Source organism: Mirounga leonina, unplaced genomic scaffold (assembly GCF_011800145.1).
Source record: "Mirounga leonina isolate KUSES-001 unplaced genomic scaffold, KU_Mleo_1.0 Mir_175, whole genome shotgun sequence".
Lineage (NCBI taxonomy): Eukaryota > Metazoa > Chordata > Mammalia > Carnivora > Phocidae > Mirounga > Mirounga leonina.
Window position 1 is genome coordinate 14,506,308 of NW_023270453.1, and position 14,907 is coordinate 14,521,214.

Sequence of the window (14,907 nt, forward strand, 5' to 3'; positions counted from 1 at the left end):
CCTAATTAGTTTCCTTTACTTTTCTCTCAGCATTTCATCACCCCAAGCTCTGCAGTGAACAGAAGGTCAGTCTGTTCCTCTCAGAGAAGGGGAATGGTAGGGTTGGAGCATAGGTTCTGAAGCCAGATTGTCTGGATCTGAAGCTAGCCCCACCATCTATAAGCCATTGGCTGTGTCCGTGCCCAAGTTTACTCATCTCACATGTGGACGATAACATTGTTGTGATGAGGATGAAATCAGTTAAAATATCTGAAGTGCTTACAACAGTGGCTGCCACATGGGAAGTCCTCTTTCAGAGTCAGACATAGCCATTTTCACCCATGTAGTCCCTCTTGCTGGTGCACTTGGGTCCTCTGTTGACCCGGGGGGCTCTCGGCAGGATGGCTGGGGCAGCTCTGTGGGGGTCTCCCTGTGGAGCGTGCCCCCCCTGTTCTTAAGAGCATGGGACATGCCCTGGCCTCGCACAGGCTTGATTGCACGCCCCGCTGTGCCTTGGTGCCTGGTACTAGGAAAGCTAAGTCTGTCCCTTTGCCTGGGCTCCCCTTGGCCTTAAAGTGGAATAAAAAATTTGGCACCATTGCCAACTTCTCGATTAAAGGGAAAATAAACATCTGCCTTTTTGTCCGGGCTCATACATCCAGAGGTCAGCTGAAACTAGGCTGGGCATTCAGAAAGGCAAATTAATGAGCCCAAAGAAATGGTAGATACTGTTTCAGCTGTAACTTTCCCTTACGTTCAGAATCTGTGTGCATCTCCGAATTCTCAGTGTGTTTGCACAGACTAGACGTGTATTTTTTTTTTTTTTTTTAGCCAGAAATTCTGGAGAATGTGAAACAATGGGGAGAAATCACCTGGTTCGCTCAAACATGGTACATTTTGCGGGTAGATAAAAATCACTCCAGACTGGGTGATGGATTGTGGTGATGGGTATACAGCTTTATAAATTTACTAAAAGTAATTAAGTGTGTACCTAAAGTGAGTGCCCTTTCTTTCCCCCTGGGACTCGCCCTCCCTCCAGATTCCTCTACCTAACCCCCTCCTGCCCTTTGCAAAGCTAGGCCCAGGAAAGGAGTAGGAGCAATTGATGCTAAGGTACTGAAGATTTCTAAGCCAGGGTGCCGTCAGATGCATTCAGGAGAAGGGCCATACAGTGGGATAATTCCAGGCCTTTCCCATTCATTTAGCAAACCCTTACCAAGTGTCTAGATAGGCTGGCATCACCCTGTAGGTCCAGGTGACTTCTTTCCCCATGCACGTCCTCCTGCTACAGCTTGAACGGTGGTGGGTAAAGCATCACCCTGACCGTGCGCCCAGGTGAAGGAGGCGGGCACACAGGCTTGAGCGGGGGTGCGTTTTGGTGTTCCCCAGGCACAGACATCAACGGGGCCCTGCAGAGGGGCATCAAGCTGCTCAACGACTATGTGGCCCACAACGACATCGAAGACCACAGCGTGTCCCTCATCATCTTCCTGACCGATGGGAAGCCCACTGTTGGGGAGACCCACACCCTCAAGATTCTCAACAACACCAAGGAGGCCGCCCGAGGCCAAATCTGCATCTTCACCATCGGCATCGGGAATGACGTGGACTTCATGTTGCTGGAGAAACTGTCACTGGAGAACTGTGGCCTCACACGGCGAATTCTTGAGGAGGACGACGCGGGCTCGCAGCTCATCGGGTCCGTACATCTGTCCTCTCGAGACAGGGAGACTGGGGCTCTCAGAAGGGGATGGAGGGTGGTGGGGTCATAACTCAGTACACTGGGAGACGTCCTAAGGGGTGTTTAACCCAGGTCGATCTGGTTCCGATGCTGGGCCCTGCTTTGTGACTTTAGGCAAAACTGAAGCCAGTGTTACTCACTTTCCTCATCTGTAAAATGAGGATTATGGTCGGTCGACAACTGAGTGACAAAACCAGTGGCAAGTATTGTCAGGATGGCTGTTGCATGTTAGGTGTTCAGTTAGCTTGTCGTCTTCTCGACACTTCTAGCATAGTTGCTGGTACACTGTCTAGTGTGTTTGCGTTAATTCAGCTGAGGTGTACGTAGGAGACGTAGTGCTGTCTCCATTTTGTGTCCTGGTTAAAACCGGCCGCTGATGCTCTTACTGTTTTGAGGTGGAGAAGAAACTAGCTCTTAGGTTTTCTAACTCCGTTTGGAGCCTTCCCACAGCTGTCATGTTGCCAAACACAGAGTATGACTTTGCTGTTGATTCGAGGAAGTGCTGACTCTCCGTTTGACATGATGTGCTTGGTTCTTCTTTACAGCATGTATAGTAGATACTTCAAAGGAAAAGTGAGGTTTGGGTAGATTCGCAGCTGTTTAACAGCCATATTCAAGGAATATGCATTCTAATTGGAGGTCTCTAAGGTGGGCAGTAAAGGTGGCTCCTTGGTATGAGGATAGCCACCGTTCTCCCAGCCCCCAGGATTTCGGTCAAAGATTTAAATAAAAAGACAGATTTGCTTCCCACATTTTCAAAATTATTCAAAACTATATTCAAAGAGGCAGAATCTATTGCACTGTATATTAAGATTTAATAACGCTCTCAAAAACAAAAGCAATGACATTGAAACAAGCCAACCACTGTCATATTACCAAAACCATCATCCATACCCAGCATTTATCGAGAACTTATGATGCGCCAGGCTTTCCTGCATCTGTTGTCTCTGGCGAGCTTCACAGAAAGCCTAGGAGCAGGTATAGTAGGATCCAAGCAAAGCTGCCATGCAGATGACCCTCTCCTGTAATGTCTGGACACACTAGATTCTGCTCCATGAAGTCGCTCAGAGACTCCCGTTCCTTCCCTTTGGTTGCTCCGCACCCCTCAGGTGTCGTCTTTAGCTGCAAGGCTGAAATTAGGTCACTATCGCATCTATATTCTGGCCCCAAAAAGGGGGAAAGAAAAGAAAACCAGAGTAAGAAGCCATTTTATTTCAAGCAAGCATTGCAGAGGTTGTACTTACCATTTCTACTCATACTCTGTTGGTGAGAACATGGCCATATTTGGCCAGAGCAGAGGCTAAGAAATGTGGTTGATACCTGGATGGGTACAACTCAGTTAGGAAAGAAGGGGAGACTGAGCTTGAGGGGACAGCTGGTAATCTACCAGAGCAGTTACTTCAACATTCCAACTTTATAGAGGAAGAAACCGAAGTTCAGAGAGGCTACGTCACATGTCCCTAGACACACAGCCAGGAAGTGGCTGAGCTGCCTTCCGCAGCCGTGCTGTCTAGCTCTTTGGAAGGGGGATTTTGATTGTCCCCTTCCTCAGCAAAAAGCAACCTGTAACAACCAGGAGGAAAGCTAAAGCAAGGAAATGAGGCATTACCCACAAGCTTAATATCAGAGTCAAGATGAGATTTCTCAAGGCTAATGGGCTCCTTAAAGTGCACCTGGGATATGTGTTTCGTTCTCAGAATGTTTTAAGAGGCTCTTTGAGAAACGGGGGTGTGTACAAAGGAGAGTCACCGAGAGGCCAGTCAGCTGGGGATGCTTGAATGAGTGTCAGCGACTCTCCGTCTCTGTGCTTCCACTGCAGGTTCTACGATGAGATCAGGACCCCGCTGCTCTCGGACATCCGCGTCGATTATCCGCCGGCCTCGGTGGAGCACGCCACCAGGACCGCGTTCCCCAACTACTTCAACGGCTCGGAGATCGTCACCGCGGGGAAGCTGGCCGACAGCCAGGCGGGGCGGCTGCGCGTGGAGGTCACGGCCAGCAACAGCCAGAGGTTCGTCCTCCTGAAGACCGACGTGCCCCTGGAGCCCCCCCAGGCGGCCAGGGGCGGGGGCGCCGAGGGCCGCAACCACGTGGAGCGGCTCTGGAGCTACCTGACGCTGAAGGAGCTGCTGAGCTCCTGGCGCCACAGCGGCGACGAGCGGGAGAAGCAGCGCCTGGCGCAGAGCGCGCGGACTCTGGCCGTGGCCCGCGGCTTCCTCACGCCGCTCACCGCGCTGCACCTGAGGCGGCGGGCGCCGCAGACGCAGCAGCTGGAGGACGCGCGCCGCGCCGCCGCCGCCCTGGGCCCCGAGCCGGTGGTGCAGCGCCTGCGCGGCGCCGGCGGGCGGCCAGGTGAGCAGGCCCCGCCCCGCGGCAGCGGCCCGCTGTCCCGCGCGCCTTACCGCGCCGCGTGCGTCGCGCCCGCCTCAGAGGGGTGTTGCACGGTGGGCGGCGGGTGCTTGCAAAGGGGGCGTCTCTGTAGAGAAATTAGGAGACGAGGCGTTTGTCCCAGAGATGGTGTCCGGCAAAGTCAGTCCACCGGCAGAGCGTCGGCGTCGGGCGCCCGCCCCGTGCGCCGCGGTGTCGGAGGCACCAGGATGAGCAGAGACCAGTGTTTTCGCGTCCCCTCTGCCTCTGTGAGTCCCTCGGAGCCATGCCGCTTACCGGCGGGGGGCGCAGCGTCCCAGAGCCTGGGCATCTAGCGATGAGACCCCGCCCCCAAGGGGGGCCCCTAGCTCCTGCCCCCCCACACCCGCTTTGGGCAACGAGAACACCTTCCTCTGGGGTGCTTGGTTTGCATTGTCCTGACGAGGTATGTGAAGGACCAAGTTGTGGATTCTCGAGAGAAGCCATCCTTTACATGCTTCTCACTCAGAGTCTAAACAGCAACGGCCACGTCCGGTCTCCTGTCATTTTGTTGGGGGAAGTCAGTAGCGACAAGCAGAGGAAAGGTAGTTCTGCTGAAGCAGGGCATGATAATCTCAGCGATCACGGCTTGTGGGAAACAGCATGTTTTTTACGTTTTAACATTTTTATTGAATGGCTGCCAAGTTCACATCTCCTAAAGAGAGGGAACGGACAGGAACCCAGGGCGTACAAATGCTGTCGCGTGTATTCCTCACACTCTAAACTCTGAGAAGCGCCTGGGTGTGGTAGAGCGTAAGGGTAGGACCCAGGCACAGCTGGGTCCGGTTCCCGCTGTGTGGCTCGTGGCAGGTGTCTGAACCTCTCTGGGCTTCTGTTCCTGGTCTATAAAACGTAGATACTAATGATTTCTCTGAAGGGCTGTTACAAGGATTAGATGTGTTAACATCTTTGGTACAAAGCCAGTGTTCTGCAAATGTTAGATCCCTCTGCCTTGAGGGGTGTAGCCCCAGACATTTATTAAAAGGTTCAGATTATAACTATATATGGATTATAACTGTCTTTTTTTTTTTTTTACATTTTCGTAGTTTTTAAATTGTAAAAAATAACATAAAATTTACCATCAATCACTTTTAAGTGTACAGCTCGGTAGTTTGAAGTATATTCACAGGTCTCCAGAACTTTTTTCATCTTGCGTACCTGAAACTCCATACCCATTAAACAACTCTACCCTCCCCAACTCCATAACTGTACATTACGTATGATAGAATGTTTTCCTTTCTTGTACACGCAGAAGTCTTAGACAGGAAGAATATGCTCTAATTTATAAAAGAATAAAATAAGTCTTCACGTGATATTTGTGTGCTGTGAGGCCAAGCTCCTTCTTCACAACAGGTGATGTCTTTAAATGACCACAACTGCATTTGAAAGCTTTATGTTTACTCACCCCACACCTCTTGTTGGTGCCTCTCACCTCATCCTCCTTAATGTATAACAATGGGGGTTCTCTTCTTTCTAGGACCTGCTCTCAAGAAACCATACAGCCCAAGAATTAAAGTCTCCAAAACCTCAGGTAAAGAAAAGAACATGGTTCTGTGTCACTTGAGGGGTGAGATGTTTCCAGGCGGAGGGCCCGGAGTTCCCTGACGCCCGCGAAAATACCAGCTCCTAGAACTTGGCACGAGGACCCATGGTCGTTCAGCCATGGCGGGAGGCAGTTCTGAGAACCAGGGCGGTCGGTAAACCCTAAACACCGCGGCTGCCGCCCCGAGGAGGCTGGCAAGCCTGACAGCAGGACAGACGGACAGCAGAGGCCCATTTGCATCATGACTGAGTTTAAACGTTACTTGTTTCAGAGACGTGACATATACGTGCTTCCAGCTCCCAGTGGTACGAATATCTGTGATGGGCAGAGTTGTTTATTATTATTATTATTATTATTATTATTATTATTATTATTATTTTAGTCTTTGGCTTTAGAAGGGAAAGACAAAAATACCATAGAGTTTCCTTTGGCCAGCTTCCTGGGATTATAATAAGCCTCCAGATGGAACAGCAACAGGAAGGCAGGGTTTTAGTCTTGAAATGTACACGTCTTCCTTTGTAAATCTGTGAATTGCCGTGCTGCTGATGCACTCAACGTGCCAGGAAAGTTCTAGAGATTAGCCACGAGGAGAGGATGCACTCAGTCTCTGATGGGGAAGGTACAACTCTTTTGAGCACACACGTGCTTTGTGGAATGCGAGGAAACTTTCCTCTCGGGTGCTGCGTGGAGTAATGGCTTTCAGACATCTCTCCTCCTTTTTCAAACCGCAGCTGCTTTCCTGGTAACAGGATTTGGATGATTCGAGTAGAAATGAAGTGGTGTGAGTACAAGAAGCTCTCAAAGAACCGTCACGTAGTTACATTCATACCTACAGAGAGCCAAATATATGGACCAGGACTTTTGTCTCCTATGGGTGCCTTTTCTTTTTTTTCCTCATCTACGAAAGACCAGTACCTTGTATTTCTTTATATATCATAGGGTGCTAGACACACGTCACAGTGAGACCAGCCAGGTTCTTTCCTGGGCCTTTCTGAGTCATGCTAGGGACAGAAAGTGTTTTTTGTTTTTGTTTTTTTAAATAGTTAACCGAGAACATTAATTTGCTGAGACTTGAAAAGGCTGACCGTATCCACGTGTATGTACATGCATGTGCACACAACATAGAGAGGCATTCAGAAACACGTTGTGTTTGGCATAAAAATTAGAAAGAAACTAACTCTCTAGTCTTGTGAGGGGAGAGCATTGATGTAGACGGTTGGGAATTATTTTGTCTGTACAATAAGAGGCAAGGCTGTTCATGTTGACCAGAGGCGAAAATGCGCAAGCAACAGGGGCCGGCCACACGCTGGGGTCTTCTCTGTGGACAGAACTTTGAGAGCATTTAAGTCTGCATGCCCCTGAGGAGGGACTTCCATGGCCACCGCTGACCATCCTTCCTAACCCCCAGTGACTCTGAACCCCTCGTGGTCACCGCGTTCAGTTGGGCTTGCTCATGGCCACTGTCACACAGGGACTGTGGACGTCCGGCGCCATGTCTCTGGGCCGTGGCGCTCCAGTCCCAGGAGAGGGAGGGTTTGCATCCACATCTCTTCCCTTGGGTGGTCGGAGGAGACAGGAAATGATTTTCTGTTGCTGAATTGTGGTGGAAGGAGGATCATGTCTGGATGGAGGGGACCCGAGTTCACAGATGCACCTCACACACTGACGCGTAACACTGGTGTGTCCCTTCACCCCCAGGCACCTTCCTCGCTTCGAAGTCGAGGATCAGTGACAGGCTAAACAAATAATGCCTGAGCCAGGAGAGTATACGCATGGGAGACACCCAGTAAATGTCTTGTCTCTCTTGCTCTCTCCTGTTTTTCCTGGTCTGGCAGTGGATGGAGATCCCCATTTTGTCGTGGATTTCCCCCTGAGCAAGCTCACCGTCTGCTTCAACATCGATGGGCAGCCGGGGGACATCCTAAGGCTCGTCTCCGATCACGCAGACTCTGGTAGGTTCTGTGACCTCTGGGCAAGGGTAAGGTAGGTAGGACCACCCCCTCTGTTCTTGAGACAGACGTCCACGTAGATAAGGAGGCACATCACAGACATTCACTGAGGGTTGTTGGCGCTTCTTTAAAGGAGGTCGACTGTGTGTGGGGCTTAGAGTCAAGAAGACAAACGTTGGAAGCCTGCTCTGACTTTAGCCCTGGGCACATGTCTCCCTTGTAACCTGGAGACAGTGGTCCTTGCTCTCTGCCAGGCTCATCAGACCATTGCAAAGACCAGATTCAGTAATGGGTATGAAGTGGTTTTGTAAATGCACAGATGCTATAGAGATTGAGGATCTATTATTGTTTTCATGTCTCTCCATTCCCAAACCGTAATGGTGGGAAGGCCGGAGTCCTAAAGCCATCTCTCTCGGTTCCTCCGCAATGCCACTGTTCAGCCCCCAGCTCTGTGTGCCTTGAACATGGAGGTAAACAGGGCTCTGACCCCCTTGGGTCTGTAGAGGGGCTGGGGGAAAGAGGTCAGTACACGTATAGCTCTGGAACCACACGCAGGGATGGCCACGGGGCAGTTCTCGGTTCGGAGAGGGTGTGTTTCTTGAAGGCCAGGTGACACGTGTGATGTAATTATGTAATGTGTGATCCCGGGGCTCCTTTCCCACCTTGTTCTCTTGCGAGGCTTCCTGGCCTTTGAGCTAAATCTCAGTTTGTCCTAACTCAGGCTCAGCAGGGAGTGGGGGCCTGACTGTACCCCTCCCTGGAGGCGCCCACCTTCCTAGGGGCCGTTCCTGGTGTTTCTGCCATCAGCATGGCGTGCCTGATGGGAAACAGCCGGAGATGCCTGGAGCCTTGAGGCGGCCCTACCTGGTCTCTGCTCAGGCTGGGATTTCTCCTTCCCCCCTTCCCCTTGCCCCAGGGAGGGCAAGCCTACATCTTTTTTTTTTTTTTTTTAAAGATTTTATTTATTTATTTGAAAGAGAGAGACACAGCGAGAGAGGGAACACAAGCAGGGGGAGTGGGAGAGGGAGAAGCAGGCTTCCCGCGGAGCAGGGAGCCCGATGCGGGGCTCGATCCCAGGACCCCGGGATCATGACCTGAGCCGAAGGCAGACGCTTAACCGACTGAGCCACCCAGGCGCCCCAAGGGCAAGCCTACATCTTGCTTCCCCTCCTCCAACGTGTTGATAACCTGGGGATGGCTTCTTTCACGCCGTCCTGCACGCGTGCCTTCACTCATTCCGTGGGACTGAGGGGCCCCTTCCCGCGGGCCAGATACAGCGCTGGGGCCCAAGGAGGAAGGAAACTGTATTAGAAGCCTTGAGCGTGACGGTGGGATGGTGCGCTAACCACTGCCCTTCCCCTCGGCCCTCCAGGCGTGACGGTGAACGGGGAGCTGATTGGGGCCCCGGCGCCCCCAAGCGGCCACAAGAAGCAGCGCACCTACTTCCGCACCATCACCATCCTCGTCAATAAGCCCAAGAGATCTTATCTGGAGATCACACCCAACAGAGTCATCTGGGACGGTGGGGATAGGCTGGTCCTGCCCTGCAACCAGAGCACGGCGGTGGGGAGTCGGGGGCTGGAGGTGTCCGTGTCCGCCAATGCCAACGTCACCGTTACCGTCCAGAGCACCATTGCCTTCGTCATCCTCATTCACCTGTACAAAAAGCCGGCCCCCTACCAGCGCAACCACCTGGGTTTCTACATCTCCAACAGCGAGGGCCTCTCTGGCAACTGCCACGGACTGTTAGGTAGGCCGCTGCTCTTCACGCTGGTTCCGAGCCCAGGATTCAGTTTCCCGAAGTGAGGCTGATGTTGCCAGTACGGTCAGCTTGACTGAGAAACGCAGTCACGAAATCGCATGCCTTGCCCCCTGGCGACTCCCGGGAGTGGGAACGGGCTGCGCACAGTGATTCTCACTGGCCTTCTGGGAAAGTGAGCAAAGACTTTGGGAGGCATCTTCTCAACGTCTGGCTCCTGACTCCGGGCAAGAAGATGCTGGTAAAGGGCAGGGCACAGCCCCCAGGCCCCGGGCATGGGTCCCCCACCCTGCCCTGGGCGGCAGGCAGTCCTCTCTGGCTGCTTTCGACAAGTAAAGGGTGAGCTGCTGCCAGGGCCCAGTTTAGAAAGCAGGATTTCCTGGCACTTGAGCTGGACGTGTTTCTGTCCTGCTTGACTGCCAAGCATGAGCCGCCTTGCCCAGACGCAGCCTGGGATTCCTGCGGCCTTAGCAGTGCCCTCACTTGACCTGCAGAATTCTGGTGATGCGGATCAGGAACGGGCCGAACCGACCGCTTTCCACCCCCTCAGCCGTACCCACCGGATGCACGGTCTGGGAGGGGAGCTGGGGCCTGGAGGAGAGGGAAGACCCCAGCCTCTTCCCTAGTGGTCTGGCCCGTCTTGCTCTCCTAGCTCACGAGGAGACGGTGGTTAACTGTCTGTATGAGTCTAGGTGGCTTTCCCGTGTTAGCAGCCGGGCGGCTTCCAGAAGAGGAGGCCACTGTGGACCCCACCTAGGACTCCCCGTCCACACCCAGCAAACACACGTTTGTCCCTGACACGGGACAGGTGTGAGTCTTCTGGGAGAGTCCAGCCTAGGACTGCAGTCAGTTAACCCCCCGCTCTGAGAGCACCCGTCCCCCCCGCCTCTGGGTAACACCATGCACTGACTGGTCACCAGTGGCGGAAACTGACATGAGATCTTTCAACCCATGGTTGCCTGCGCTTGACTTAGACCCGATGCTTTTTTGTGTCCTCCCAGGTCAGTTCCTGAACAAGGATGCCAGCCTCACAGAGGAGCCTACTCACCCTGCGTTCCCGAAGGCAGGCGAGCAGTCTGAGACCTTCCTAAAGGTGAAAGGACACCAGGTCCCGGTGGTCTGGAAACAGCGGAAAATCTACAATGGGGAAGAGCAGGTGGACTGCTGGTTTGCCAGGAACAGCGCAGCCAAACTGATCGACGGGGAGTACAAAGATTACCTGGCAACCCATCCTTTTGACTCAGAGACGTCGTTTGGCCTGGGACTCTCCAGGGGACTCTGACACCAGCAGCCTGAACGCACGAGAGCGTGACAGGGAAGTGGTCTCTGGGGTCCCCGCGGTGCGCTTCCTGTCGCTCGTGCATGCCTGGTGTCTTGGCAGTTAGCTGCCTCCAGTGACCTTCCCTCGGTGGCATGTAGGCCCGGGGTCTGCTTGAGTGAAGGGTAGAGTCAGGACTCGGAAGCAGAAATGTTATTTCCTTCTACTTCCTGCTCCTGCCTCCCCCCTCCCTCTGTCCGGTAGGGAAAGATGGTGGCCCCAAGGGGGAAAGCAAGACGTCTGCGTCTCGTTCCAACTGGCTTGTCTGTCTCCTAGCCTGTCATAAGGTAACTGATGAAGAAACATTGCCACAAAGCTCCCTTTCTCTGGAAATGACCAAGTTTGGGCACTCTGCTTTCCGCCTTATTCTAATGCTTAGCAATCTCTCCTCTTAGAACTACCGTCTTCTCCAGATGTGTGGCCAGCCTCTGCCTCAGGGGGACCTCTCCTTGGGCCCCGGCCATGGGTCAGGCAAATAGCTCATAGATTTGATCATTGTAAACAATTAAGTCTTTTCTTGGGAGAGGATTTTCTTCCACTGTGATATCTTGCCCTTGAAAGTGAGTTTGCATTAAAAAAAAAAAAAATTGGTTGAAAATAGAAAATCCTCATCCCAGCTACCGATGTCTAATGGGCTTTGTAAACCACTTGACTGTGCTGATGGGTATTCTCCTATTTATTCCAGTAAAGCTAATAAACAGGACTACCCCACGTGGCTGTTTTTTACTCGCCTCTCTTGGTTGGAGAGCTGACCCACCTTTGACTTGGCACTCTCCTCTCCTTGTCATAATTGCGGCCTTACTTGCTGGCGGTCCTCGGGGAGGTGACAGATTAGGCCCTCGCAGCCCTGGAATGGGACGTAGAGCCAGCACGGAGCGCATCATCAGCCTCCTCCAGGGATTGGCTTGCACGTTCTCAGCTGAAGGTGCGGGCGTGCTTACACAGCTGAGAAGCCTGTCCGCATCTCAGAGAGGCAAAGCCAGCGAATTGGGCGCGAGGTGGGGTACTTTGGTTCCAGAACTTGGACAAGCAATCTGCTGCCACGAGGCAAAGGTTAAAATCAGTGGCCAGGGCTGCAGAGGTCAGGGAGCACCACTCTTCTCCTAGTGGACCCCCCATGCGAAGCCCGTCACCCTACCCAGGGGAAGCCAGGCCGGGGGAGGCATCCTCCTTCCCTGCCCTCCTCGCTAGTTCTTGCTTTTGCCTTGTTTGGTCTTCTCGAAGCCACGGAGGTTCAGCAGAGCCTGGTCCTCACTGGGTGAGGAGAGCAGTCGGGACGCACATGGACGCAGGCCCCCCTCGAGCCACACGGCAGAGAAAGATCGGGGACAGAGAAATGGAATATTTTAACGTGAGGCTGAATTAAATAAAAGCTTTTGTGCTGGCCTCACAGGAGGTTTCTTCCAGTCGGGAGTGACTCCAGAGCATGCTTTCCTGAGATGTGGAAGCATACTTAGGACTTGGAGAGAAATCAGAGCTAAGAATATTGTTTATCATATTTGCCCTCCCATGGGGAACATTCGAGCAACAAAATGACATCCACATGTTCCTGTTGGACCAGGCGGCTTCGGGAGGTTGTGAGTGGGCGGAGAGGGGGGGAGGCATTTTCAGTTCCCAGAGACTCGGCCTCTCCCCACTTTGCACCCCCACCGGGCTACGCCCAGCCAGCTCTTGGTTTTCGGACTCCCATCTTCCCAGACTCGACCGCCTGTTTTCATACCAGCGATGCCAAGACACCAGCCCAGGCGGCCGGCAGAAACAACCACATGTCAGAGCTCAGAGGAAGCGGAGGAGTGTGCACCGGGGTGGGCCAGTGCACCAGGGGACCCCCCTGTTACATAACTTCAGCCCCAGATGTCCCTCGAGCCTAGGGGCCCAGCCCGCCCGTCAGCATCGGACGTGACCCACAGTCCAGGGTAGGCCTCAGGGCTCCTGGGAGAGCGGCACCCGGCTGGCTCAGTCGGTAGAAGAGCGATGCTTGATCTCGGGGTTGTGAGTTCAAGCCCCACGTTGGGCATGGAGTTTGCTCAAAAAGAAAGACTTCAGGGAGGGCTGTTACTGCACATTACCAGTTACTGCTGCTTTCTAAGAGCAGAGAGGAATATTCCAGCAAGTTACCCCCACACCCTCCTCTTCTGGAAAAAAAAATGTTTTTTGAGTATCAAGGTTGAGCTTTTATTCTAATGTTTTTACTTTAGACAAATCCCACTTTTCTTTTTCCTCCTCTTCGTTGTCTCTTTTTTTTGAAAAACTTATTTACCATTAAATGATCTATATTAGCCTGAGGCTGTGATATCTCCAAAAAACTCTGCAGCCATGTTATACTTAGGACCTTGTAATTCAATCGGAAAACATAGTATTTTCTGTTGGTCATGTGTGTTGTGGGTAGCAAGCTTTTTAAAAAGTAAATACAGGGGCGCCTGGGTAGCTCAGTCAGTTGAGCGGCTGACTCTTGATTTCAGCTCAGGTCGTGATCTCAGGGTCATAGGATCGAGCCCCATGTCGGGCTCCATGCTGGGCATGGAAACTGCTTGGGTTTTCTCGCTCTCCCTCTACCCTTTCCCGAACTTGTGCACACATTCCCTCTCTCTCTCTCTAAAAAAATAAAATTAAAAAATAAATTAAAAACTGCTTAAAAGTAACAGAGGAAAGGAGGAATTCCCTTCTCTGGTGGGGAAACTGAGGCAGAGTCCAGTTGAGTGATTTTTCCCACGTTATGTGAAAGATGGTAGAACAGGGCCAGGCTGAACCCCCAGAATTCATTCTGTTAGCTTGGCCACGATTTCACCATGTGGGCCATCATTTCTCTCCCTTGAGCACCTATAAATGGGGGGTAGGGTGCTAAGTGAGCAGTTAAAGGAGACTGACCACTGTGTTGCAGTCAGAGGAGATGAATCTCATGTTCTCACCACAACCGAAAAGTTGACTGACCGGGGTCTTAGCAGGTCCCCTCCTGGGTCCCTATGCCCTCCCTCATCTGAAAAAGAGAAACATCTGAATGGGGGTCCTCTCTAAGGGTTTCCTAATTTAAAGCATCCCATTCCCCAAATAAAATGGACGGGATATTCTCTACCCACTCATGCTGGGTGCTTTATCTTCTTCATTCTGACTTTTCAAGGATTTACCACTTCCAGCCAGAGGGAGTGGGACCTGGAGGATAAACCACAGGGTGATGCTCTGGCGCTGGGAGCTGGATAGAACCCCTCCTTGATTCTGTCAGACATGACATGAAGTCTTTCATGGAATCCTCATAGGGGGATGAGGGACAGGATTCATTTCTTTATGTGTATTTCTTGGCTAAACTGGATGGAATGAATATTTGGGCCCTCCTAAAATTCATAGGATGCAGCCTAAACCCCCAGTGTGATGGTATTTGGAGGCAGGGCCTTTGGAAGGGGATGAGGTCCTGAGGGTGGGGCCCCTGATAGGATTAGTGCCCTTCCAGGAGGAGACGCAGGAGAGAGGATCTTTCTGCTCTCCACCATGTGAGGATGCAAGAAGTCGGCCGTCTGTGAAGGAGGAAGAAGGCTCTCACCAGACACCAAATCTTCGGGCTTCCTGGTCCCGGACTTCCAGCCTCCAGAGCTGTGAGCAAGAAACGTGCGTTAAGTCATCTGATCTATGGTATTCTGGGAATAGCAGCCTGAGCTGACTAAGACACTGAGGCCAAAATATGCATTCTGTCCCCTTGGTTAAGCTCCCCAGAATGTATACAGTGCTGTTATTTAATCGGGAGGGCTCCTGGAACCCTGAGACCATGGTCCAGCTAAAATAAACAGCAAATAAAGTTACATAGCTAAGCAAAGACTTAGAAACATAACCTTAAATATTTATCTTAGTCAGTTTAAGAAGGAGGGTATGAGATAGTTCTCATTCAAGAGCCTATTTTTTTTTAAACAAAGAGATTGATGTCTAAAGACAAACAGCGTATCGGTACGCTTCTGTTTTGAGGGAAAATGGAGTTAGGGCTGCAGAGAATACAGCTGGATGATTCTAACTGTGCTGCTTGCTTATAGCAATTTCTGAATGACATGAAGATATATGTAAATGGAGGAGTAAGTGACATCGGAAGTGTAACGGTAAAACAACACAAGCTATAGAACTGCAGCAAACAGTCCTGACCGGATTTATGTGACTGTCAAACAGAGAGAAGCGCCTTAAACCTCTCTGTCCCTTAACTTCTGGGGCTCCGACATCCCAGAACTTCTGCCA

At 51.9% G+C, this 14,907-nt stretch overlaps 1 protein-coding gene across 1 annotated transcript in view; it reads left to right on the forward strand.

Annotated features, from left to right (window-relative positions):
• Nucleotides 1-11,406, forward strand: part of ITIH5 (inter-alpha-trypsin inhibitor heavy chain 5) — a 77,692-nt gene extending 66,286 nt beyond the window's left edge. Inside the window, exons 9-14 of the mRNA XM_035021688.1 lie at nt 1,369-1,678; nt 3,540-4,072; nt 5,604-5,657; nt 7,505-7,621; nt 8,991-9,368; nt 10,379-11,406. Of these exons, the coding sequence (XP_034877579.1) occupies nt 1,369-1,678; nt 3,540-4,072; nt 5,604-5,657; nt 7,505-7,621; nt 8,991-9,368; nt 10,379-10,659 (1,673 nt within the window). The 3' untranslated portion in view covers nt 10,660-11,406. The remainder of the gene's footprint in view (nt 1-1,368; nt 1,679-3,539; nt 4,073-5,603; nt 5,658-7,504; nt 7,622-8,990; nt 9,369-10,378) is intronic.
• The last annotated feature ends 3,501 nt before the right edge of the window (nt 11,407-14,907 follow it).